Genomic DNA, 27,949 nt, shown 5'->3' with positions numbered 1-27,949 from the left:
GATAAGAGTTAAAAGATAGCCCTGTTACACATCTTGCTTTAATAATGAAATTATTCAGGATTAAAACTGATTAAAACAATTTTGTGGCCCAAAGAAAAAGGTACCTGAGAAGCTGTCTTTTTTTTCCGCAGGGATTATGTACTGTAGCAAACTAAAGTGACAAACCAAAACCAGCATGTGTGTATAATGGAGCATACCGGGCACTGAATTGAAATGCATTAGCTTCACACACACGGTTTTAAAATCAGAGGCACATACAGTTTGCTCCATAAGAAGTGGCATGAAATATCGCTCCTGTTTTTCCTGGAGGGAATAAATAAATAAATATTGTGACCCGTTGTCATGCTGCACTGGCCTTCCAAAGGGATTGCTTAGGTCTGCGAGATAAAACTGCCTTGATTGGACAGTTAAATTAAATGTTTGACAAACATGTATAGATAAAAGCTGGAAAACGTGTCATGAGCTAATATATATTGTAACGTTGCGGGAGGAGGTTACTTGGGTATAATGTACTGTATATTATTATTATTATTATTATTATTATTATGCATTGCATTGCCGGAAGGGACCTAAAGCTGGGATCATCAGGATGTCCAAGACTGCATGTTGCGGAGCATGGCTTCGAATTGCTCCATGTTTTGGGCGTGTGCGTGGGCGAGGCCGTCCGTCAGGCGACTGTAGAGACTGAACGACTTCAACTCCAGCCAGATGAATCCGAAACGATCCTCGTCAAACAGCACGAAGAGGCCAGGGGTGCGCTCGGGACTTGTAAAGCCATGTCCTGCAATCAGGCCTGTCCCGTAGAAGCTGATATGGATGTACAAAAAAAAAAAAGAGTCAAAGTCTGGTCAATGTTTGAACAAATGCAGGTTTGCTTATAGTCAAGTCAAAACACCTCTATGAAGCGTAACACCGGATATGAGTGGAATAACATCTAATAATAACAGCATAACAATCAGTGGTGTAGCACCATTTTCTAGGCCTCCATACACAAAACTCCCTCTTCCCACTCTAAACCCATTGGTGCAGAAATATGGTGAAATAACTACAAAAGTACACTTCATTCATTAACCTTATTACAAAAAAGATCAGTTAGAATAATAAAGTTGGATATAAAGAACATACAAACACTTTATTTATTGAATCTAAAATATTGAAATTCAATGATTTGGTACAATTGCAAACAGCTAATATGTGCAAATAGGGATGATGTTTGATAAGAAATTATCGAGTTCGAGCCTATTATCGAATCCTCTTATCGAACCGATTTCTTATCGATTCTCTTATCGAGTCCAGATAGGTTGTTGTACATGGAAAAAAACACAATATTTGGTTTAACAAATCACTTCCCATTCTCTACTGCTCGCTACTATAGTATTACCATATCTGAGTTATTGTGCAGAAATGTGGGGAAATAACTACAAATGTGCGCTACGTTCGTTAACCGTGTTACAAAAAAGATCAATTAGACTGATGCATAATGTTGGATGTAGAGAACATACAAACACTTTATTTATTGAGTCAAAAATATTAAAGTTCAATGATTTGGTAAAATTGCAAACAGCTAAAATGATGTGGAATTAAATGATGGAATGAATTAAGTAAAGAAGTTAAACATTGTACTGATATGGGCTTTGTACCGAGGATGTCGTTGTGGCTTGTGCAGCCCTTTGAGACACTTGTGATTTAGGGCTATATAAATAAAGATTGATTGATTGATGATATGATCCAGTTTAAGAGGTTGTTCAAATGAATAGTGCTTACAAAGTACAAAGAAGAAGAATTATGAGAAATACTTTCAACCTTATTGAAAATAAGATATTCTTCATCTCAGTATATTAATAATGACTGAATTTAATTAATTACATATTACAAAACTGTTGTATGTACTAATTATAAATGATAAATGGGTTATACTTTTATAGCGCTTTTCCACCTTCAAGGTACTCAAAGCGCTTTGACACTATTTCCACATTCACCCATTCACACACACATTCACACACTGATGGAGGGAGCTGCCATGCAAGGCGTTAACCAGCAGCCATCAGGAGCAAGGGTGAAGTGTCTTGCCCAAGGACACAAGGACTTCCTTAGTTGTTTTGTGCACTTGGGGGGTTTGTTTTAGTCACCATCGTTACTTATGATTTTCACCTGCCTTGTACGCGCACCTGTTGCTCATCAGGGACTCTATTTAAGCCTGCATTTTACGGTCACTCGTCGTGGCTTCATTGTTTGCATTTGCAACAGTTACGTTGGCATTCTGGTTTTCGAGCGCATGATTCCTGTGCTAAAGTTACCTTAGCTTCTAGTATTCCTGTGCTAAATAATAATTTTAAAAAAAAGTAAGTTTTTGCTTTAGCTTCTCGTGCGAACGACACGCTTTCCTTTTGTTTCGTTCCTGTCTGTTGTAATGTGTATGATTTATGAGAAATAAATCATCTCCTACCTGCACGCTTTTGTCCGGAGCCGTCAGTTTTGCGTCCCGGGAACGAACCGCACCCCACCGTGACAAATGACTGAGCTACGTGACGTCATTTCTTGTGATGTCTCACGGAGCATTTCTGGTCAGGACGGGATTCGTTCCCAGGGATTCGAATAAATAACCAACTCTTCTTCTTTACTATAGTGGTCTCGATAACGGGTACCGGTTCTCAAAAAGTGATTCGAGTCCGAGGACTCGGTTCTTTTCTTATCGAACAACCGGGAAAACCGGGTTCGAGCGTCATCCCTACCCTCGCCCCATCCTTGTTTGTGAATGACTGAGCATTTCATGAAAGCTGCTTTCATACCCAATCATGACACCCACCTGTTCCCAATTAGCCTGTTCACCTGTGGGATGTTCCAAATAAGTGTTTGATGAGCATTCCTCAACTTTCTCCGTCGTTTTTGCCACTTGTGCCAGCTTTTTTGAAACATGTTGCAGGCATCAAATGCCAAATGAGCTAATATTTGCAAAAAATTAAGTTTTCCAGTTCGAACATTAAATATCTTGTCTTTGCAGTGTATTCAATTGAATATACAGTGTAAATAAATGATAAATGGGTTATACTTGTATAGTGCTTTTCTACCTTCAAAGTACTCAAAGCGCTTTGACAGTATCACCACATTCACCCATTCACACACACATTCACACACTGATGGCGGGAGCTGCCATGCAAGGCGCTAACCAGCAGCCATCAGGAGCAAGGGGTGAAGTGCCTTGCCCAAGGACACAACGGACGTGACTAGGATGGTAGAAGGTGGGGATTGAACCTCAGTAACCAGCAACACTCCGATTGCTGGCACGGCCACTCTACCAACTTCGCCACGCCGTGTAGGTTGAAAAGGATTTGCAAATCATTGTATTCTGTTTTTATTTACCATTTACACAACGTGCCAACTTCACTGGTTTTGGGGTTTGTAGATTAGATGTTACACTAATATGCTTTGTTACATATCAAGGGTGATGGGTCAAATGCAAAGAATAATAATTTCACCACACCTAGTGTGTGTGTGACAATCAAAGCTAAGCTGTTAAGTTTTTTTAGATCCTTCAGCATATATTGATTGACTTACATTGTATTGTTTTTAGTATCTTTAGTACAAAATGTGTGAAAGTACCGGTAGTCCTCGCATCCTTCAATTTTTCTGTATGCGGCACTCGCTGGAAAAAGTTTGGATGCCCATGGACTAGATTAACCCCAATTTTATGTTTTTTATTAGTGTCATTACTTCCACAATAATATTTCAAATGCCTTACCATTTTCTGCAGGTGCGAGGATACACCTCATTTCGAGCCATGACTCCTAGAGGCAGAATGAAGGGCTGCGTCTCAGGAGGACCGGTGTCTCCGCTTGGACCCGCCTGGCAACCGTCTGAACCAACGCCATGATTGACCTCAAGCCCTTCTGCTGAGCTAACACCGCCGCATGCTCCCTCTGCTGGGACTCTCACCGGGGCGGTAGTGTCCTCTCTCGCCTCGCTCCGTACTTGTTGGTGTACCCCAAGTACGAGTCGTGACAGCTCCTCCACATTGCGCTGATGTTCCAAGTCCGGGAGGAGTAGAGGCTGGCTCAAGTCAACATCCAAAGTCAGTTGCCCAGCAGGAACGTTGGGGTCTCCCTGTAAATAAAGGGCAAAATACTGTTAGCATTACCGTTAGCATAATACAGCTCCTTCTTTAATAGCAATTGTTACCTTTCACATATGAACTGATATGGTACCAGTTCCTGAAACCTGGGATACCGGTCCTCAAAGATGCCATTTTTCGGTACTTTTCTGAGTGTTCATTAATGTTATTTTTTTAATATTGAAATCTAATTTTTTTATGTAACAGCTGAATATTATAACGGTGCTAGCCAGATTTGTTATCTTGTTTTCTTACACTTCTGAATCTCATTTGCAAGTATAATGGACTTTTAACATATACCGTATTTTTCGGAGTATAAATCGCACCTGCCGAAAATGCATAATAAAGAAGGAAAAAAACATATATAAGTCGACTTATAGTCCGAAAAATACGGTAACATCTTGGACTTGCAAGTCCAAGATGTTAGATAGCAGTAGCGTATAGGCTATGGTGTATTGCCAGTCTAGTCTTATGTTGCACCCTACAAAGTATTTATACTGTGAGTATTGTACCTATTACAATCACCGAAATGATTCCCGAGTGCGGCCACCGCTGCTGCTCACTGCTCTCCTCACCTCCCAGGGGGTGAAACAAGGGGATGGGTCAAACTCAGAGAGCAATTTCACCACACCTAGTGTGTGCGTGTGACTATCAGTGGTACTTTAACTTTAACTTTTATTACCAGTGTTGGTAATCACGGCGTTACTAACAGCGTAATTATTTTCAGTAACAAGTACTTATATCATTACGATTCCCATTGTTGCAATGCCGTTGCCGTTACTGAGAATGTGAAGTGGCTCGTTACTACAGTTTGAAGAATGAAGCGCAAGGTGTCAGGTTTCGGCCACACATCAGTTGCCTGGAGATAGCAGGAGTGGGGATGATGACACAGTTGTAAATGTGATGATGATGATTGGCTGGGTGGGCGAATCAAGCCATGCTAATTCTGTCTCACTGCACGCTCTGACTGACACATGAGAAGACCGCAATGATGGCGACAATCCGGAGACAGGGAAAGGTAGCATTCCCAAACCTAGCACTACTTTTCGCTCATTGAAATTAAAGGGAAGAATGTTTATGTAACATGCACGCTATGCGCAGGAAAAAAGAGTTTATCCACATTTGCTTCAAGCAACTCGAATCTTATGAAGCACCTCACATCAACACATGACGCTTGCCGCTGCTTCTAAACCCAAATGCAGCCACTCTGTTAAAACAAGCAACCATCGATTTTTCCAGTCAGCAACAGTTGACCAAGGCTGACCTGAACCACATTGATTGCCAGGTACGTTGGAAACTTGCTACCCCTATCTACTGGGGAGTCGGAGTCACTCAAAGATGTCATTGATAACATTCCAATACGAGGAGGAAGGAGGGTTGCATCATGCCGAAACACTTTTGCGAAATTTAGCTTGTAAAAATCATCTCGTTCTAGGTGGTTAGCAATGCCACTGATGGGACCAATCCATTCTGACTCGAAATCACTTTAAAAATGCATTCAAAATCCGCTAACAATACTTAATATACATTCCATAACCTGTATAATAACCAAACTGTAGCAACATTGTTATTGTAAGAGTGAACACTGTGAAACTGTTTATCTAGTGCAGTGGTTCTCAAATGGGGGTACGCGTACCCCTGGGGGTACTTGAAGGTATGCCAAGGGGTACGTGAGATTTTTTTAAAATATTCTAAAAATAGCAACAATTCAAAAATCCTTTATAAATATAAATAAAAACCTATCTTTTTTTCCAAATAGTTCAAGAAAGGCCACTACAAATGAGCAATATTTTGCACTGTTATACAATTTAATAAATCAGAAACTGATGATATAGTGCTGTATTTTACTTCTTTATCTCTTTTTTTCAACCAGAAATGCTTTGATCTGATTAGGGAGTACTTGAATTAAAAAAAAAATTCACAGGGGGTACATCACTGAAAAAAGGTTGAGAACCACTGATCTAGTGTACCAACACATTGGTGTGCTATGGTATTAGATAAGAGAGATACGTTGGCTTCTACGTCAGCACCCGATTCGCATTTGAGTTTGTAATTCACAACACAAACCAATCTGTACTGACTGAAAAACATGAACAATCATATTACAGTATCCCTAGAGTATTAGCCCACATTTCATGTTTTTTTTGTACACAGCTAGCTCGACAGCGTATGTAATTATAATAACACTCGATGGACAGTTGTGCGTTTGGTCCAGCTGGCCGTGGAAGTTACGAGTTGATTTTGGGTTGGGTTGTATGGGTTGTACTTGTATAGCGCTTTTCTACCTTCAAGGTACTCAAAGCGCTTTGACACTACTTCCACATTTACCCATTCACACACACATTCACACACTGATTTTGGGTAAGAAACCCATTTACTGTATGTCGGCATAGTTTGGCTTCAAGTTGCACATTTACACCGTCAAAGTCTCGCCGACCTCACTCTCTTGGCTTCCGTCTGTTCCAACGTTTCACTCTCTGTTCGTGATCGCTTCAGTAACCAGCACTTCATCCTCCGTATATTCAGGTTCAAAAAGGAAAGATTGCGAATCCTCATTTGACCAAAAATAGTCGTCTTCATTGTCTGTTACCAAGTCTGCCATGATTACAAAACACACTCGCGTTTGTTTCCGGAAGTACGAACACACATTTGTTGTCAGAAGTCGGAAGTGCGATGCTGTTGAAACTGAAAAAAATGCACCGGGGTAAAAAAAAAAGTTAAAGTACCAATGATTGTCACACACACACTAGGTGTGGCGAGATTATTCTCTGCATTTGACCCATCACCCTTGATCACCCCCTGGGAGGTGAGGGGAGCAGTGGGCAGCAGCGGTGGCCGCGCCCGGGAATCATTTTGGTGATTTAACCCCCAATTCCAACCCTTGATGCTGAGTGCCAAGCAGGGAGGTAATGGGTCCCATTTTTATAGTCTTTGGTATGACTCGGCCGGGGTTTGAACTCACAACCTACCGATCTCAGGGCGGACACTCTAACCACTAGGCCACTGAGTAGTAAGTTAGCTCCGGCAATGCTTAAAATTACCAAAATACGGTTAATATTGTACATATTACTTATTATTACAAACGTGTCTGGTACTACATTATATATATACTTGCAGTGTGTATATAAAACATTAATGGAGGACTTTGAAGGCTACAATGGTGACTCCCATTAGCCGCATCTTCCAAGCGTTTTTATCATCTTTAAAATCCTAAAAAAAAAAAAAAGACGTATGTTCTTTTTTTTCCATAATGATTGTGAACGATGAGCAAAATTCCAAAAAGTGCAGTTCCCCTTTAAGGAGAACACAAGTGCTAATAGATACAACATGCCATCAGTCGGCATTGTAAGTGGCTGTTTTATGTTTAGCAATAGTACTACCTGATAAGGCTCCAAGGCTCTCACAAAGTCTGACATTAGTTATAGCAAACAGAGGGTGCTCTCGATGCTGTTGTTGACATCGATTTCACAGAGCACATAACGGTAACGTTCGTTGCTTTGTGCTCTGTGGAATCAATGCACTCAGAAATAAGTTCCGGCAATGCTTAAGATGATCAAAATACAGTAAAAATGACATGTTATCATGAATGTGACTGTTACCACATTACAGACAGTATACTGTATATTTACAGCATGTATATAAAACAGTGTTGAAGGTTTTTGGATGTTTTTTAGAGGGCTTTATAGGCTGAATAGATCATATTCTATTACCTGCATTGTTACAGTCACCTCTTACGAGCAGTATTTTTTACGATTGAGGATGCACAGAAAAGTGAAAGTGATGTCTGTTTTTGTCTCAAATAAGGACTGTGGATGATAGGCTAAATTCTGAAAAAAGTGCAGTTCCACTTTAACAAGCTGCATCACAAACACAGGCTGCCATTTTACATGAGCACTACCACTGAATGGCGGCTGACACTTTCACATCCTGTTCCTCGTCCCGCCGGCCAGGGAAAGTTGGTGTCATTCATTAGCTTATTATTAATAGGTTTTTCTTTTGACCTGTCTTTATCACTTGCATGTATGTTTTGTGGAGTGAACGAGTGTGCCATGTTTTGAATTGAAGGATTTTTTTCGGTCTTTATATTTATTTATTTTAAAAACAAAGTTGCATGGTCAACAGTCCTACAAGGACCTTACAAGATGAATGATAGCATTGGAAGATTTTTTTTCACACAGAACAATCAATCAATCAAAGTTTATTTATATGGCCCTTAATCAAGACAAGGAAGAGTATAATATACGCTGTCGCAAACAGATAACCCAATTGAACACACAGCCTAAAACATGTGTTAATTGTAATGGTTGTTGGGGAGCTGCTAGTCCCTTAAGATCACTAAGTGAAAACATGCTCGTAGAATGAAAGAGCAGAGTGAAATGAAAAATAATCTGTTGATGAATATGGCATAAAAAAAGCATTCGCCAATAGCTGTTATTGAGTGAAATATAGCAGTAGGTATTGGACTTACAGTGAGTTTGGTGGCTCGTGCAGAGTTCCTGTGGAAGCTGAGCATGACGATCTCCAAGCCGTGACTGCCATAGGTGCCTTTGAAGAGGCCCGGCTGAGTCAAGTCAGTCGGCATTGCAGGTGGCAAGTAGATGCGCCGGTATGTCAGGCAGTTGCTGTAAGAACAAAAAATTATCCTTTATTAGAGCTGCCTTTCCATGACACCAATCTTAACCTTTTTCAGTCAAACCACAAGCCATACATCTATATTAAAAAACTAATTGTCCTTTTAAAACAAAACAGTCACTAATAATAGAATGATATTTCCACATAAATTCAGATATATATATATATATTTAAAAAACGAAACCAAATATATCAACAGGGGGGCTAAAAACCCTTTCCTTTTTAAATATACACACAGAGGACCAAAAAACTAAACTAAATATATCAGCAGGGGGGTTAAAAACCCTTTCCTTTTTAAATACACACACAGAGGACCAAAAAGACTGACTTTTTCTGTTTTTAGGTTTATCAAAAATCTTCGAAATTCACAAACTAACATACTTGCTAAAATAAAGAAAATGCTGCATTATTTTGAAGGCCAGTGTAACAGACTTATTTCAAAATGTCAGCCAAATCTGGCGACTGACAGTTAAATTACGTAAAAAAAAAACCTTAGAGCTATTATTATGTGTACTATTCAGTTGCTCCATGATTTTGCAGGATTTTTTGGAGATTGTTGCGGCTGAAAAAATGCTTGATCCCACCACAGTTTTTTCAAAAAGTTGTTTTGATATTTTTCGATTATGTGTATTTTTATTCTTACTCTAATATTAATTATATTATTTCTTGAATTCAGTAGTGTTTGTCACTTTCGTTGTCAAAGTGCTGGCAATAAGCAAGTGCACAACTTTGTTTACATCAACTGATGCAATCACACGCATGTACACGAGACAGTTTTACGGCACAACAGGTCACAAGTGACTTTGCTGCCTTAATTGCTTTCATGCAGTCTTATGCGTTCTGGCAAAATGCCTGGTTGCGCCTCCTGTCTCAGCACGATTTAAAGAGGTCAACTTCTTGCAACGTTTGAAACTCTTAGCGCAAGCAAGTTCCATTTTTGCCATCAAGGTAGTATCAGTGTAAGACCAGGTTCTCTACCAAACTACAGAGGACAGACAATAGGCACCACATTAACTGTGACTGTTTGGCTCGACTTACTGTAGCAATGTGATGCATTCAGTGACACTCTGGAAACACAGAATCTAAAGCTCTTACTCTTGACTAGTACTGTATGCTAAGACTATACCGAGCTCTTCACAGAGACTAAGTCACTGTGTTTTTAATCATATTAAAACCAAGACGTATTTTTTGTGAAAATGTTTGCCTTTAACTCATACTTGCCAACCTTGAGACCTCCAATTTCGGGAGGTGGGGGGTGGGGGTGGGGGCGGGGGCGTGGTTAAGAGGGGAGGAGTATATTTACAGCTAGAATTCACCAAGTCAAGTATTTCATATATATATATATATAAGAAATACTTGACTTGGTGAATTCTAGCTGTAAATATACTACTTCTTTTATTTTATATATATATATATATATATATATATATATATATATATATATATATATATATGTCTTAATAAGGTTATCCAAAAAATAGTGCTCGATACCGTAGTAGAGCGCAATATATGTATGTGTGGGAAAAAAAATCACAAGACTATTTCATCTCTACAGGCCTGTTTCATGAGGGGGGGGTTCCCTCAATCATCAGGAGATTTCTGAGGGAACCCCCCCTCATGAAACAGGCCTGTAGAGATGAAATAGTCTTGTGATTTTTTTCCCCACACATACATATATATATATATATACACATACATATATATAAATAAAAGAAATACTTGAATTTCAGTGTTCATTTATTTACGCATATACACACACATAACACTCATCTACTCATTGTTGAGTTAAGGGTTGAATTGTCCATCCTTGTTCTATTCTCTGTCACTATTTTTCTAACCATGCTGAACACCCTCTCTGATGATGCATTGCTGTGTGGCATGCACAAAAGTGCTTTCATCAAATGCACTAGATGGCAGTATTGTCCTGTTTAAGAGTGTCACAACATTGCTGTTTACGGCAGATGAACTGCTTTACGGTAGACGAAAACATGACTGCTGTTGTTGTGTGTTGTTACCGCGCTGGGAGGACGTTAATGAAACTGCCTAACAATAAACCCACATAAGAAACCAAGAACTCGCCCTCCATCATTCTACAGTTATAATGATTGGGCAGGCACGTTGTTTATATTGTGGGAAAGCGGACTCAGGTCCGCATGGAGCTGGAGGGGGCGTGGCCTCCAGCTGCGCCTGAATTTCGGGAGATTTTCAGGAGAAAATTTGTCCCGGGAGGTTTTCGGGAGAGGCGCTGAATTTCGGGAGTCTCCCGGACAATCCGGGAGGGTTGGCAAGTATGCTTTAACTGAATCATACTAAATCCGGGGTTAAGGCACCACTGTATATTTATTTACTAAATTCTTCCGACTTGCATCAAATCTCATCGCAGAGGTGTACCTAATGGTGTGGCCAGTGTGTGTTATGTGTAATGAATGCAATCAAGCAGAAATTTTAGACTCCAAAATAAATCAGACATTTGACCAGTGATTCTCAAACTATGGTACGTTTACCACTATGCAGGCTACATCTAGTGGTACGCCAAATAATCACTTGATTAAAGTACAGTGTTTTATTTTTCTTACATTCAAACACAGTGTTACTGTTGTGGAGAATGCATATATTTTTAAGAGTTCTTTCTTTATTCATAGTCATGTTTAAAGCAGCTAATATTTTCCCATGTGTACACTTTGTGTTTGAATCTTATGTCCGCAAGTAAACTCTGTTCCTTGCCTTGAAGGCGTTGGAATGTGTATTGGGAGTATTATGTACTCCCTTTTTACCTTATCTGTATTAGAACAATGAGGCTGGACTTCTTTCTAGGCAGGGTGGGGGCTGTTTTCGTATTCAATAAGCTGTCTCTTCCCGTTTGATTTTTGGACTGCTTCTAGATGCTGCTATTAACGCACTGTAAGACTGGTCTCCTAAAGCTTTAGTAAAACTTGATAGTATTCCTATTCTGTCTTGATGATCCTTCTTACTCAACATATATGTCTACAAAAGAATTTGGGATTGACCAGTGACTTTCATTCCCTGAGAGGAAGACTGGTCTGATGCAACACTGTTCAAACGGTGTGTAATGTTACAGTGGCCAAAAATATTAAATATACTTGCGAAATAAAACCTCTGCCTTGTTTTTAATGATTACCTAGGCCTACTATGTTACTCTATTTAATGTTGGTCATTATGGTGGTACTTGGAGAGCCAAGTGTTTTCTGAGGTGGTACTTGGTTAAAAAACTTTGAGAACCACTGCATTACATAATCTCTGATGTTGTAAAAATGGCATACTCATATTGGCTGGTGTATATGAACTTCATCAGGATGAGCTCCTGCATGTGCTCGTGGAAGATTTCTTCTAGCGTCCGGCCCCATTCTTCCTCCAACCATGTCCTGAACTCCTACACACATACACACACAGTAAATACAATCTAAATCACACAATATAATTATGTCACGATGATCGAGGTCGTAGTGAGATTAGAGGAAGTGACGGACATTGCATAACTGATAGACCTACCTCTTGCCTGCCTCCTGGCATGCGGTGATGATCTGTCTGATTACATTTCGTTGAGAATTCATCCTTTTTAACGGTCTAAAACATAACAATATAACACTATTAGCAAATTACCAACTTTTTACATGCACACTCGTGCATAGAATCCAATGGGTGTGTGAGTCACACTCACCTGGATGTCTCCTTTGTGGGGACCCTTGTGTCCATACATGCACTCCACAGTGGCCTTTTTGTTGTCCCACATGTGGATACGGAAGAGCGGTCGTCTTCTCATGGGATCTTCCACACGAGGGTCATGCGGTGGCAAATACATCCAGCCGATGATGAACAGCCCATCCACCTTTAAATAATTCACCAGCCAGACAATCAAAAATGGCTTTGTTGACAAATATATTTAGCTAAATATTGCATCACGTTCAATACATGATCCCTACTTGACATTTTAGAGTGGGTGATACTCAATATTTAAGCTGTATGTTAATGCTTACCACAACATTGAGTAATCCTCCATAAGGGCCAATGTCAGGCTGCCATAGGCCTAATATATGTCTGTATGGATGAAGCACTGCAACATAAGAACACATTGCAGCATAATCATTATTATAACCTTATCATGCTACTTACTCACATGCTTTACTCAAAGTCCTATTTTATTGGTGCTTAACCTCCATTAAAATTCCAATTATTAAGCATATATTTTGTCACACCACAGCAAGCGATGCTTAATTTGTAACAAATCAAACCCACACACACACACATGGCTCCTCATGCTGTAACCACCCGTGTCAGGGCCAATATGTACATACAGTGCATGTACACGTCTTTATAGTCCATATGCTCGTAGTCCGGTAGGAACTTCATAAAGCGCCCCGACTTCACTCGTGGGTTAACACCTAGACAAACACAACACAGGCATGTGTAGAGGATCCGGCGTGCACCGAGGAATGCTCTGACCAATGCAGCACTTCTAATGAATGACATCATCTGCCTAGACAAGGGCTATTCAACCAGAGACGTCAGTTCAAAACTTGGAAGAACAGCATTTTTGCAGCACGAGAGTGCTCCTGTTGTATAGAAGAACTTGGACCACTGTAAACACATTGGCAGATCATTGCATTGACATTTTAACTTCGCTAGTAAACAAAGAACACCTGAGGGGTTCTTCAGGGCACCACTTTAGGTCCTCTCCTTTTCAGCAATTACAATTTTTTTTCATAATGTGACTTATGTACCTAAGGTGTTGCAGTAGCTTGTTTACTTCAGTTGCATTCAGTAGTCATTTGTTCAACTTATTTTTGTTATACTAGTGGTGGTCCTCAAGGTTCCATTTTAGGTCTCCTCTTTTTCATCATTTGGGCTATTCAACTCGTGGCTTGCGTGTTTAGTTAAAAAAACTTGTGAGAGATTCACATGTTTGCAGCAGATTCTTAAAAACACTAGAGTACTGATGACCATTGTCAGAGCGCTCCTGTAACGCTGATAAAATAAATAGACCAAAATCAAATGTCTACTGTAGCGGACGCTGCTTCTCCGGAAAATACAAAGTAAGACTGATGGGGAAGGGAGAGGTCCTGCCCCTCGGTCCTTAGCTTTCCGGAAATATGGGCCCCAAAACAATTTGGTTGAATATCCTCTTGCCTGATACAAAGATGCTTGTGCTTTCACCAGGATATTCTTTCAACTCAAAACAGTAAATTATGAGAGAAAATACTTTCAACATACAGCCTTGCATACGACGGATACAATATTAAAAGATGGAGAGTAATATAAAAAGTTCATTCTTCATTAGATTGTATGCCTAAACATTTTAAAAATGTTGAATATATATATATATATATATATACATATATATAAGGGCTTATATATATATATATATATATATATATATATAAGCCCTTATATATATATATATATATATATATATATATATATATATATATATATATATATATATATATATATATATATATATATATATATATATATATATATATATAAGGGCTGTTAAATGATCAAAATATTTAATCGTGCAATCACAGTTTGTTCATAGTTTACTCAAAATTATTGTGCTTAATCGCAAATAAATAAAAAATGTTGTCATTAATAAGTGTACCCTAAAAAGATAATTTTCAAGTTTATATTACCAAGACCAGACAATTAGTTGGCTTTCATTAAATGTTTGTAAACACTATGCTTTAAACAGTTCAACACAAAAAGGATATAAACACGCTTTCAATGACAATAAAAGAAAAATACCTGCAGTGTGTTGTTTTTTTTTGCCTTATTTAGTATTTTGTAGAATACAGAATTTGTATTCTTGCTGTAGAAGCACTTGTATTCAGAGGAGAGGAGTTACATCATGTTTACCAGTTTCACGCATTAATAACACAAAATGTGGATTGTTATGATCATGCTTTGGTTGTCAAAGATGTTTGGTCATTTAATCTGTGATATTTTTACCTGAATAAATGCTTCTCATATTCTGTACATGTTGTAAAATTAATGGTACCGTATTTTCCGCACTATAAGGCGCACCGGATTATAAGATGCACCTTCAATGAATGGCCTATTCTAAAACTTTGTTCATATATAAGGCGCATCGCATTATAAGGCGCATAGAATAGACGCTACAGTAGAGACTGGGGTTACGTTATGCATCCATTAGATGGAGCTGCGCTAAAGGGAATGTCAACAAAACAAACAGTGATTGTACTGACACTTCTACTTGCTGCTCTCCGTTCAACAACTCACTGTTCGAGTTTGTCCTCCAACTGTAGCTATCTCGCTTTGTTCCCTCAGAAACTCGCTGCTGCTCTATTCCCGTGTTCTACTGCGTGACTGATCGTCTTGAGTTTAAACTCTGCGTCGTAAGCGTGTCTCTTAATAGGAGTCATTTTTGGGTCTTTACATAAAGTTTAGGTCTCGCAACTATGGTAAGCAGCCGCAAACTTCATGAAGTCGGCGTTGTTACCGTAGTTGCGAGACCTGTTGTGGCTCAATATTGGTCCATATATAAGGCGCACCGGATTATAAGGCGCACTGTCAGCTTTTGAGGAAATTGGAGGTTTTTAGGTGCGCCTTGTAGTGCGGAAAATACGGTATTCATACAGTATATGTGCATGACAATTTTTTGACATTCTCTATTCATTAATAAAATGTAATATTCAGCTTGCTAAATATTCTGTAATTGCAAACTGTCAATCAGAACAGGTTATAAAAGAATATACACTTTGTTTCAATCTATCATGAAACATTTATTTAGGCAAAAATATTGCATATTACAATATAAAACATTACAACAAGCATGATCATAATGTAAGATGATTTTTCCTTGTTTTGGTGGATAGAGTGGATGTGACTCGTAGCGCTATTTTTGTGATGCCGGAACTGTGTGATTGGTATGAGGAAAGGTGTCTTGACATGTTTTGACAAAAATCGCCGATAAAAGTGTTTTTAGATTTCCTCTCTACCATCTTTTTTTTCCTGCTGAGCTTTTATTTCAACTTACTAAAGCAGTTCGAGTAACAATCTACATTTTAGGTTATTAATGCATTCAACTGTAATGTAAACACGGACGTGAAGCTCCTTCTCTACAAGCGGTAAAGGCGCGTTATTTACAGCAAGTGATGAAAAGTCCATTGTTCTTGGCCTCAACAGCAACACTAGTGTGAGTGGCTGCAAGGTGCTGACTAGTGGTGAGTACAAGGAAAGGCAAGGGGCAGTTGGGGGAAGTGTCGCAAAAGTCACGTGTAAAAAGACAGCCGATAAATAAATTCCCGCTTCACACAAGTCTAAATACGCATACACATTTTTGTTTTTTACACAGAGACGCCAAACGAAATACAGACAGACAGATATTTTTTTTATACACAGACAAATCATAATACGGACAGACAACTTAAAACAGACACACACAGATCTGATTACACACACAGATATTTACTATACAGACACACACATTAGTACACACATACAGACACACACACACACACACACACACTGGCAAATAGGGCTACACACGCACAGATTGAAATACACGTTTGCAAATATTTTTGCTACAATAATACTCCCATAGTCACCCAGAAAATACAAACCCCGTTTCCATATGAGTTGGGAAATTGTGTTAGATGTAAATATAAACGGAATACAATGATTTGCAAATCATTTTCAATCCATATTCAGTTGAATATGCTACAAAGACAACAAATTTGATGTTCAAACTGATAAACATTTTTTTTTTTGCAAATAATCATTAACTTTAGAATTTGATGCCAGCAACACGTGACAAATAAGTTGGGAAAGGTGGCAATAAATACTGATAAAGTTGAAGAATGCTCATCAAACACTTATTTGGAACATCCCACAGGTGAACAGGCAAATTGGGAACAGGTTGGTGCCATGATTGGGTATTAAATTAGATTCCATGAAATGCTCAGTCATTCACAAACAAGGATGGGGCGAGGGTCACCACTTTGTCAACAAATGTGTGAGCAAATTGTTGAACAGTTTAAGAAAAACCTTTCTCAACCAGCTTTTGCAAGGAATTAAGGGATTTCACCATCTACGGTCCGTAATATCATCAAAGGGTTCAGAGAATCTGGAGAAATCACTGCATGTAAGCAGCTAAGCCCGTGACCTTCGATCCCTCGGGCTGTACTGCATCAACAAGCGACATCAGTGTGTAAAGGATATCACCGCATGGGCTCAGGAACACTTCAGAAACCCACTGTCAGTAACTACAGTTGGTCGCTACATCTGTAAGTGCAAGTTAAAACTCTCCTATGCAAGGCGAAAACCGTTTATCAACAACACCCAGAAACGCCATCGGCTTCGCTGGGCCTGAGCTCATCTAAGATGGACTGATACAAAGTGGAAAAGTGTTCTGTGGTCTGACCAGTCCACATTTCAAATTGTTTTGGGAAACTGTGGACGTCGTGTCCTCCGGACCAAAGAGGAAAAGAACCATCCGGATTGTTATAGGCGCAAAGTTGAAAAGCCAGCATCTGTGATAGTATGGGAGTGTATTAGTGCCCAAGACATGGGTAACTTACACATCTGTGACGGCGCCATTAATGCTGAAAGGTACATACAGGTTTTGGAGCAACATATGTTGCCTTTCAAGCAACGTTACCATGGACGCCCCTGCTTATTTCAGCAAGACAATGCCAAGCCACGTGTTACATCAACGTGGCTTCATAGTAAAAGAGTGCGGGTACTAGACTGGCCTGCCTGTAGTCCAGACCTGTCTCCCAATGAAAATGTGTGGCGCATTATGAAGCCTAAAATACCACAACGGAGACCCCCGGACTGTTGAACAACTTAAGCTGTACATCAAGCAAGAATGGGGAAGAATTCCACCTGAGAAGCTTAAAAAATGTGTCTCCTCAGTTCCCAAACGTTTACTGAATGTTGTTAAAAGGAAAGGCCATGTAACACAGTGGTGAACATGCCCTTTCCCAACTACTTTGGCACGTGTTGCAGCCATGAAATTCTAAGTTAATTATTATTTGCAAAAAAAAAAAAAGTTTATGAGTTTGAACATCAAATATCTTGTCTTTGTAGTGCATTCAATTGAATATGGGTTGAAAAGGATTTGCAAATCATTGTATTCCGTTTATATTTACATCCAACACAATTTCCCAACTCATATGGAAACGGGGTTTGTATATTCGAAGCCAGCGAAGCTAAACATCCGATTGTGAGGTATTTGTTAGTTAACTTTTCTGACAATCTGTATTTTCCAACTTGATATAAAAAAATTTCCACTGCAGAGGACACTGCTTCTGATCAAGTAAAAGTTCAAAGACACTCAACTGAAAACTGTACATTAGTGTTGTATACTTGTTACACTGGAATTTTACATTGTCTCGTTGTTTTTTAAACATTTACTTAAAACAGTGGTTGTTCCTGCACAATTCTTTGCACTTAAAAATACATGTTTGTAGTAATAAATAAGATTACATTTGAGCATTATGTGTGTGTTCAATTAAAGTGTGTTATCCTAAACATCCCAGCCATTTCCAATTTACACAATATAATTTATTTTTTTTGTTGACATATACCACAGTAATATCGCACCGAGGCCATAATATTGCAATAACATTGTACCGTGAGATTTTGATATCGTTACATCCCTAATTAATACTGTACAAAAATAAAAAGAGAACTAGCTACCGGTGTGCGGTGAAATAATACGCAAGGGGAGTAATATGTACCGGCATTGTTAAGGACTCTTTTGGACATAAATAAAATAAATAAATCAGCTACTGATACGCAACCAACAATGCTTTTTTTGGGTTAGGCCATCCGTCTCAAATGGTGGGGCGGGTACCCCTATGGGGGGCGCCTCTGACCTTAAGGAACATGCTTTTTTTTCGGTACCAGAATAGGACGAAGCGTACTGTTTGCAACACTTGGCTTCACTATAACCACGGTGGGAGACGAGACATGGCCAGTGTGTTCTTTCCTTTACTGTTAATAAGCTTACAATGGTATACAGAGGTTTAAAGACAAACAATACTATTTATAGTCAAGGTGGAGAGTGGGGAGGGGGCTGCAAAATATTTTCTTCTTTCTTGGGAGGACGCAACAGAAAATAATTGAGAAGCATTGGGTTGGGGGTGTATTTGGCTGACAGACAGGGGTACTTTACTGACAAAAAAAGTTTAACAACATTTGGTATAGTACATTATTAACAATCATCTTCCATGAACAAAAGTATCTATCTTATCTATTATCTTAACATGGTAAAGACTTTGCTATAAAATCACGGCACTCACGTTTCACATAGAGGTCACGGCTAGAAACTCCTCCCGATTCCATCTTCCTCAGATCTTCCTTCATGTGGAATTCTGCAGAGACAAAAAGTGTCATGAAAACATAACCAGAGAGGGCCGCACATGCACAATGTTATTGTCACAACGGACAAACTGTTACACGTGTTAAGCACTGATGTGTTGCACATTGTGGCATTGTTATTACAAGCATTTGCAAAAGCCCGATCAACCCCCGAGGCTGCAATGCACCATGATCAAGAGACATGACCCAAATATAAACTGTTGACTGTAGACACACCGGAGGAATGGACAGGTGCAGCCTGTGAGACATTGTAAAGTCAGCAACAAGCGTGGTATGATACTGAGTATCAAATTGAATGGTCTTACACTGTAAAGGACACAAAGTACGGGCATAGACCTAAATCAATTATTAATCATGACAGTATGCTCTGAAATGTGTGGGAAGAGTTTGGGAAAGCTCTAATCCAGGGGTGTATGAGTGAACTCATTTTAGCTCAAATAAAATAGCTCAAAATACAATACAACTACGACAACTTCAGATTGTGTTCTTTGTTTTATTTCGGCCCAAAATAGAACAAGCACATTCTGGAAATGTACATATCACAAATAATCCTCTTGACAAAACACACAAAATTGGTGCAGAAAACACCATGAAGAATGAATCAATGAACTTAGACTTAATCTCTGTGTATCTACAAAGAAATTAAACTTTAAGTCACAGCAATTAAACAAAATACAAATTAAAGCATAAATAAAAACTATTCTATGTATCAACTACCTCATTTGTCATTTCCATTGTTCACTTTCTTTAAATTTGCACAGAAGACATTTATTTTCACAGAACTACAGACGTGGTCAAAAGTTTACATACACATGAAGGACATAATGTGACGACTGTCTTGAGTTTCCAATCATTTCTACAACTCTTATTTTTTGTGATAGAGTGATTGGAGCACATACTTGTTTGTCACAAAAAACATTCATGAAGTTTGGTTCTTTTATGAATTTATTATGGGTCTACTGAAAATGTGACCAAATCTGCTGGGTCAAAAGTATACATGACACAACAACATACATTATCAATTTGGGTGATGTAGAAAAGTTACAATCAAATCAAATTAGCTTCATGGCATGGCCTCTTAACTTCATTTGAGTGATTATGATTGACGACACCTGTTGACTTCTCTGAGCCCATTTAAATAGGGCTCATGTGATGCAGTCATTAGACTCGGTTACAAACGCGACAATGGGAAAGTCAAAGGAACTCAGCACAGATCTGAAAAAACTAATCATTGACTTGAACAAGTCAGGAAAGTCACTTGGAGCCATTTCAAAGCAGCTCAAGGTCTCAAGAGCAACTGTGCAGACAATTGTATGTACAAGTACAAGTGTATGTAAACTTTTCACCACGACTGTATATCAATGTGCAGTGTGTCATGCAGCATTTTAAATGGGGTTACCAATTGTTTATTTTACTCCGGTTTGTTTTACGTTGGGGTTGAGGGGGAGGAGTCACAGCCCCGCTTTACCATGTACCTCTTGCTTGGTTTACATGCTCGCTCTGGTATAAACTATTTGCTTGCCTAACAGAATTGCTATTGTGACATCCAGTGGACACATTCAGAACAGCAGTTTCTTTAATCTAAAAATGCAGCTCCATTTTACACTTAGCAAACTCATCTCGCGGGCCGGATTGAACCTGTTCACGGGCCTGATTGAACCTGTTCACGGGCCTGATCCAGCCCGCGGGCCGCATGTTTGACATCCCTGCTCTAATCCAACATGCAACCTGCGCACAACGCAAAGTCCATAGAATATATTTGCTCGAATTTTTACCTTTTTTTTTTATAGATGAACTCAAATGACCAGTTACACTTTTTAATGGGGATGTGCCAATCGATCAGTATTGGCCCATTTGCGTGAAAAAGTATTTGATCGCCGTTGCTGATTTATGCCTTTTAATAACGATCACAAAGTGCCGACCCCCTTTGACTGACACTATATTTCTTTTTAGTCCTACCAGCTAATTGTGCGTCTTCGTACACAGTGAGGAGCCGCTCCCCTAAGCTAATAATATTCACCTTCATTACGGAAAATAAACTGTGTTGCTTAGCATCATCAGTATCATTATCACTGGAGGACGAGGCTAAACATGCCACACAACAAGCACAAGCCAGTAGAAGGCACGCTAATAGCTGAGCTAGTTTGAAACAACCCTGAAAAATAAGTGCTACATGTGTAGATGAAACCGCATTACAGCAGAAAGTAAGCAGCTATTAACAGGAAATTAACAAGTAGATTAATAAGAGTCAAGAGCGAGGATAATATAAGAACTACTCTTGGTGTGTCAGCAGGAGAGGTAAGAGGAAGGTGGATCGATCCATAAATATATGGTGTAGATACCAAATGTAGTATCAGTATATGATCAACGCAAGAGTGATCAGATCCATCCATCATTCCATTTTTTACCGCTTATTCCCTTCGGGGTCGCGGGGGGCACTGGAGCCTATCTCAGCTGCATTTGGGCGGAAGGCGGGGTACACCCTGGACAAGTCGCCACCTCATCGATACTTATATTCTCTCAAAATCATTTTTGGTCGTTTTTGTTAATGTTTACAAATTAAAGGAATAACTCCCTGAACACAGGAGGACATAGAGCAGTGGTTCTTAACCTGGGTTCGATTGAACCCTAAGGGTTCGGTGAGTCGGGCTCGGGGGTTCAGCGGAGGTCGAAACACACCCGACTCATCGTGTAAATAAAAACTTCTCCCTATCGGCGTATTACGGATAAGACAACAGCAGAAGTCAGACTGATTTGCAGGTGTGTAATTTGTTGTGAGTTTATGCACTGTGTTGGTTTTGTTGTTTGAATAAGGTGATGTTCATGCACGGTTCATTTTGTGCACCAGTAAAAAAATATGGTAACACTTTAGTATGGGGAACATATTCACCATTAATTAGTTGCTTATTAACTTAAAATTGGTAACATATTGGCTCTTAACTAGTCATTATTAAGTACTTATTAATGCCTTATTCGGCATGGCCTTATTATAACCCTAACCCTCTAACCCTGGCCCTAACCCTCTAACCCTAACCCTAACCAAATAACTCTAAATTAAGTCTTTGTTACTTAGAACATGTTCCCCTAGTATCCAAATAACTCAAAATTAAGTCTTTGTTACTTAGATTATGTTCCCTATACTAAAGTGTTACCAAAAACCTATAACTTTGTCTTGAATTTGAACAAAAGAAAACATTTTATTTTTCACTAAAGAAGGGTTCGGTGAATGCGCATATGAAACTGGTGGGGTTCGGTACCTCCAACAAGGTTAAGAACCACTGACATAGAGGGTAAAAACCACACTTGAGTAATAGATAGTAGTTTTTCATTTTGTTTACTTATTGTGTACTATTGACTTTGTTTTGCTCAAACAATTGAATGCAATAAAAGAGAGTAATGAGCTATTTTAAATAATGTGTTGATATTGTTAAAACTGTCAGTAGCACTCACCATAAATAAATGGAAACATTTGCAGTTTATACATGTGATCGATATTGGTATCTGCCGATGTCACTCATGGTTGATCGGTATCAGTATCGGCAGCATGACATCCTGATGGGAACATACAGTACCTTCTTTTTAGTTGTATTTTGTCAATGCAAAGGAGTATTAGGTCATACATTCTTTTGCTGAGAACTATTATGTATTTGTACTTACAGTATTATTAACTGGTTATGTTTAATGTATTCCTTATGAAACTGCAATGTTGACACTCCAAACAACTACTTGGCGTTTTTGCACTATTATTGTAATTAAACAAATTCTCACATTTAGAGATGTCGTTTAGTGGTCGACATATTTCAGTAGTGTTCCCCTTTTTTTAACTGCACTGGGATCAGCAGCATAGGTGCCGACCCCAGGGGTGCTTTGGGCCCGAGCACCCACGTACAATGCCGAGCACCCACGTGGGATTAATGGCAACATTCAATCTTAAAAATAATTTTTGAAAAATCAATCCTCTTGTTGATATTTTGTGACAAGTTAGACACATTTTACTAATTTAAAGAGTCACAAATCAAAGAGTTCATAATTAATAAACCCTAACCAAGATTTCATTGCACCCAAAACTGAACTAATGTTACAATTTTCTTGACCATTTACACATTACACACGAGTTAATGAAGTGCATACTTACTCAACAGCCATACATGTCACACGAAGGGTGGCAGTATGAACAATGCCAACACTGTCATAAACATGTGCCATATAGTGAAACTAAACTCAACAATGACAAACACATTTTGGAAGACTATTTGCACCGCAACACTACATAAACATGACAGAACAAATTCCCAGAATTCCCTGCAGCGCCAACTCTTCCGGGACGCTACAATACAAACAAACACCATTGGTGGATCTACACCTAACATCCCACTGTAACGATACCACGTACAATAGCGTATCTAATCGATACTACTATGATTACATCGATATTTTTTAACATCACAAAATCTTCTTGAGTTTTTTTAAAATTAATATTATGTTTATAAACTCAGGAAATATGAATTGATTAACGTGGACCCCGACTTAAACAAGTTGAAAAACTTATTCGGGTGTTACCATTTAGTGGTCAATTGTACGGAATATGTACTGTACTGTGCAGTCTACTAATAAAAGTTTCAATCAATCAATCAATCAATCAATCAATGTCTCTGGACACATGAGGATTTTGAATATGACCAATGTATGATCTTGTAACTACTTGGTATCAATCAATCAATCAATGTTTATTTATATAGCCCTAAATCACAAGTGTCTCAAAGGGCTGCACAAGCCACAACGACATCCTCGGTTCAGATCCCACATCAGGGCAAGGAAAAACTCAACCCAGTGGAAGAGTGGCCGTGCGCGACCCGAGGGTCCCTGGTTCAATCCCCACCTAGTACCAACCTCGTCATGTCCGTTGTGTCCTGAGCAAGACACTTCACCCTTGCTCCTGATGGGTGCTGGTTAGCGCCTTGCATGGCAGCTCCCTCCATCAGTGTGTGAATGTGTGTGTGAATGGGTAAATGTGGAAGTAGTGTCAAAGCGCTTTGAGTACCTTGAAGGTAGAAAAGCGCTATACAAGTACAACCCATTTATAATTTATCATTATGACAATGAGAAACCTTGGAGAGGACCGCAGATGTGGGTGACCCAATACCCAAATTTGTGGTATCATCCAAAACTAATGTAAAGTATCAAAGAACAGAAGAATAAGTGATTATTACATTTTAACAGAAGTGTAGGTACATGATGCAAATGAACAAGTAGATTAAATATTAATTTTCTACCACTTGACCTTAATAATTTTGACAAAATAATAGAATGATAAACGACACAATATGTTCCTGCATAAATTAGGAGCCTTTGTTTGCTTACTTACTACTAAAAGACAAGTTGTCTTGTATGTTCACTATTTTATTTAAAGGGGAACATTATCACCAGACCTATGTAAGCGTCAATATATACCTTGATGTTGCAGAAAAAAGACCATATATTTTTTAAACCGATTTACGAACTCTAAATGGGTGAATTTTGGCGAATTAAACGCCTTTCTAATATTCGCTCTAGGAGCGATGACGTCACAATGTGACGTCGCATCGGGAAGCAATCCGCCATTTTCTCAAACACAGAGTCAAATCAGCTCTGTTATTTTCCGTTTTTTCGACTGTTTTCCGTACCTTGGAGACATCATGCCTCGTCGGTGTGTTGTCGGAGGGTGTAACAACACGAACAGGGACGGATTCAAGTTGCACCAGTGGCCCAAAGATGCGAAAGTGGCAAGAAATTGGACGTTTGTTCCGCACACTTTACCGACGAAAGCTATGCTACGACAGAGATGGCAAGAATGTGTGGATATCCTGCGACACTCAAAGCAGATGCATTTCCAACGATAAAGTCAAAGAAATCTGCCGCCAGACCCCCATTGAATCTGCCGGAGTGTGTGAGCAATTCAGGGACAAAGGACCTCGGTAGCACGGCAAGCAATGGCGGCAGTTTGTTCCCGCAGACGAGCGAGCTAAACCCCCTGGATGTCTTGGCTCACACCGTCCCGAAGATGATCAAGAGAAGAATATCGACCCTAACTTCCCTGGCCTGCTGACATGAGGGTATGTCTACAGAATATATTAATTGATGAAAATTGGGCTGTCTGCACTCTCAAAGTGCATGTTGTTGCCAAATGTATTTCATATGCTGTAAACCTAGTTCATAGTTGTTAGTTTCCTTTAATGCCAAACAAACACATACCAATCGTTGGTTAGAAGGCGATCGCCGAATTCGTCCTCGCTTTCTCCCGTGTCGCTGGCTGTCGTGTCGTTTTCGTCGGTTTCGCTTGCATACGGTTCAAACCGATATGGCTCAATAGCTTCAGTTTCTTCTTCAATTTCGTTTTCGCTACCTGCCTCCACACTACAACCATCCGTTTCAATACATTCGTAATCTGTTGAATCGCTTAAACTGCTGAAATCCGAGTCTGAATCCGAGCTAATGTCGCTATAGCTTGCTGTTCTTTCCGCCATGTTTGTTTGTGTTGGCTTCACTATGTGACGTCACAGGAAAATGGACAGGTGTATATAACGATGGTTAAAATCAGGCACTTTGAAGCTTTTTTTAGGGATATTGCGTGATGGGTAAAATTTTGAAAAAAACTTCGAAAATTATAATAAGCCACTGGGAACTGATTTTTAATGGTTTTAACAATTCTGAAATTGTGATTATGTTCCCCTTTAAGGACAAAGTTGCAACAAGAAACATATGTTTAATGTACCCTAAGATTTTTTTTTTTTTGTTAAAATAAAGCCAATAATGATATTTTTGTGGTCCCCTTTTTTTAGAAAAGTACCGAAATACTTTTGGTACCGGTACCGCAGTACTGTGCACTGACAATGTAATACAAAATACGACGCACCTGTGGGTTTAAGGCTAATAGCTATAAAATGTTATATGCCATCAGTAGGAGTACAAAGTGGCTCCATCCGGGGCCTGGCAACAACGTCAGCCGGCCTGGCTTTGCTTTGACGGCACTTATACCCGCCATATACTTATAGCGTCTTCTTTCCGACCACTAAACAAAAGCAGCTTGACAGTTGAGTTCCTACCTTCCACGCAGCGTCTTCTCCAGATGGTTTCAGTGTTGAGAATCTGTCTAAACGTCTTGCAGACGAGGGCGACATTCGGTAGTGCAATTCCGGGAAGCAGGGAGAATATCTCCACTAAAAGCTCCGGCGGTAATTCCGACAAAACCTGCGGGTGCGGCAGTCCCACGCCGTGTCGTTTGCTGCCAGCCCCGCTGCAGTGCACCCGACTCGGCCCCGCGGTGTTGACGCCGCCGTCTGGGGCCTCTGCGCCGGCGTCGCCTCGCCGCTGACCCACGATCCGCTCTTCTTCCTCCTCGTCCATGTCCGAATCGCTGCTTTGGTCTTGCTGGTTCTGCCGCGGTCGCCTCCGGCACCTCCGCGACTGACCCACACCGCACAGCCTGGCACAGACAGCCATCCGTGGTCAGCGGGCAGGCGACATTACATCACTCACGTACATCGTCTCCTCTTCTGGTGGAGCACAGCGGAAGTGCAGGCAACCCACGTGACGTTACATTGCACTGCTCTCCAAAGTGTGGTCCGGGTACTTTTTCGGCCCGCAGCTTGGATATTATAAAACTAAAATACTTTTACTAACACTAATTATATAAAGTGGTATGTTCTATGGGTGAGATCTATGGAGGTTAATTTGTGCCTTATTATGAAAGCTTTTTTTAAACACACATTTTGAACTGAACTTTACATCAAATTATGCAGACAATTTCCATCCATCCATCCATTTCCTACCGCTTGTCCCTTTTAGGGTTGCAGGGGGTGCTGGAGCCTATCTCAGCTGCATTCGGGCGGAAGGCGGGGTACACCCTGGACAAGTTGCCACCTCATACACATATAGACAGACAACATTCACACACTAGGGCCAATTTAGTCTTGCCAATCAACCTATCCCGACAATTTCATTGAATAAAAATTTGTAAACGAAATGTGTGTGTTTGTAAATTAAGTTTAGTGTTGTCCCGATACTAATATTTCACTACTTTTCGGTACTTTTCTAAATAAAGGGGATCACAAAAAATTGCATTGTTGGCTTTATTTTAACAAAAAATCTTACACACATTTTGAACTAAACTTTACATCAAATTATGCCGACAATTTCATTGAATAAAAATTTGTGAGCGAAATGTGTGTGTTTGTACGTTTGTACATTCAGTTTCGTGTTGTCCCGATACCAATGTTAAATTTGTAAATTAGTTTTGCTTACAATTTCATTGTACAATGTACAATGACAATAAAGATATATTCTATTCTATTCTATTCTATTGTGAGCGAAATGTGTGTTTGTAAATTCAGTTTAGTGTTGTCCCGATACCAATATTTCGATACTTTGCGGTACTTTTCCAAATAAAGGAAACCCCAAAAAATTGCATTGTTGGCTTTATTTTAACAAAAAATCTTACACACATTTTGAACTGAACTTTACATCAAATTATGCCGACAATTTCATTGAATAAAAATTTGTGGGCGAAATGTGTGTTTGTAAATTCAGTTTAGGGTTGTCCCGATACCAATGTTTTGGTACCGGTACCAGTACCAAAATTATTTTGATAGTTTTCGGTACTTTTCTAAATAAAGGGGACCACAACATTTTTTATTATTGGCTTTGTTTTAACAAAAAATCTTACACACATTTTGAACTGAACTTTACATCAAATTATGCAGACAATTTCATTGATTAAAAATTTGTGAGCGAAATGTGTGTGTTTGTAAATTTAGTTTAGTGTTGTCCCGATACCAAAATTATTTAGATACTTTTCGGTTATTTTCT

General features: G+C 39.3%; 1 protein-coding gene across 2 annotated transcripts; it reads right to left on the bottom strand.

The window, feature by feature from the left end:
- Positions 1 to 20: 20 nt before the first annotated feature.
- fbxo31 (F-box protein 31) lies at positions 21 to 26,661 on the bottom strand. 2 transcript variants are annotated; one of them, XM_061969943.2, is made up of 10 exons: positions 26,188 to 26,661; positions 19,027 to 19,098; positions 13,054 to 13,140; positions 12,736 to 12,812; positions 12,420 to 12,587; positions 12,251 to 12,325; positions 12,022 to 12,131; positions 8,577 to 8,730; positions 3,740 to 4,101; positions 21 to 807 (listed from the first exon to the last, which is right to left on the bottom strand). In XM_061969943.2, exons 1-10 carry the CDS (start codon positions 26,582 to 26,584, stop codon positions 585 to 587), a joined length of 1,725 nt encoding a protein of 574 aa, XP_061825927.1. In that variant the 5' UTR covers positions 26,585 to 26,661; the 3' UTR covers positions 21 to 584. The 2 variants fall into 2 exon arrangements, with proteins under 2 accessions (XP_061825927.1, XP_061825928.1); XM_061969944.2 differs by lacking the exon at positions 13,054 to 13,140 and having other exon boundaries at positions 26,188 to 26,660.
- Positions 26,662 to 27,949: the final 1,288 nt, after the last annotated feature.

This window comes from Nerophis lumbriciformis, linkage group LG10 (genome assembly GCF_033978685.3).
Source record: "Nerophis lumbriciformis linkage group LG10, RoL_Nlum_v2.1, whole genome shotgun sequence".
Lineage (NCBI taxonomy): Eukaryota > Metazoa > Chordata > Actinopteri > Syngnathiformes > Syngnathidae > Nerophis > Nerophis lumbriciformis.
This window is presented reverse-complemented; position numbering and strand designations above follow the sequence as displayed.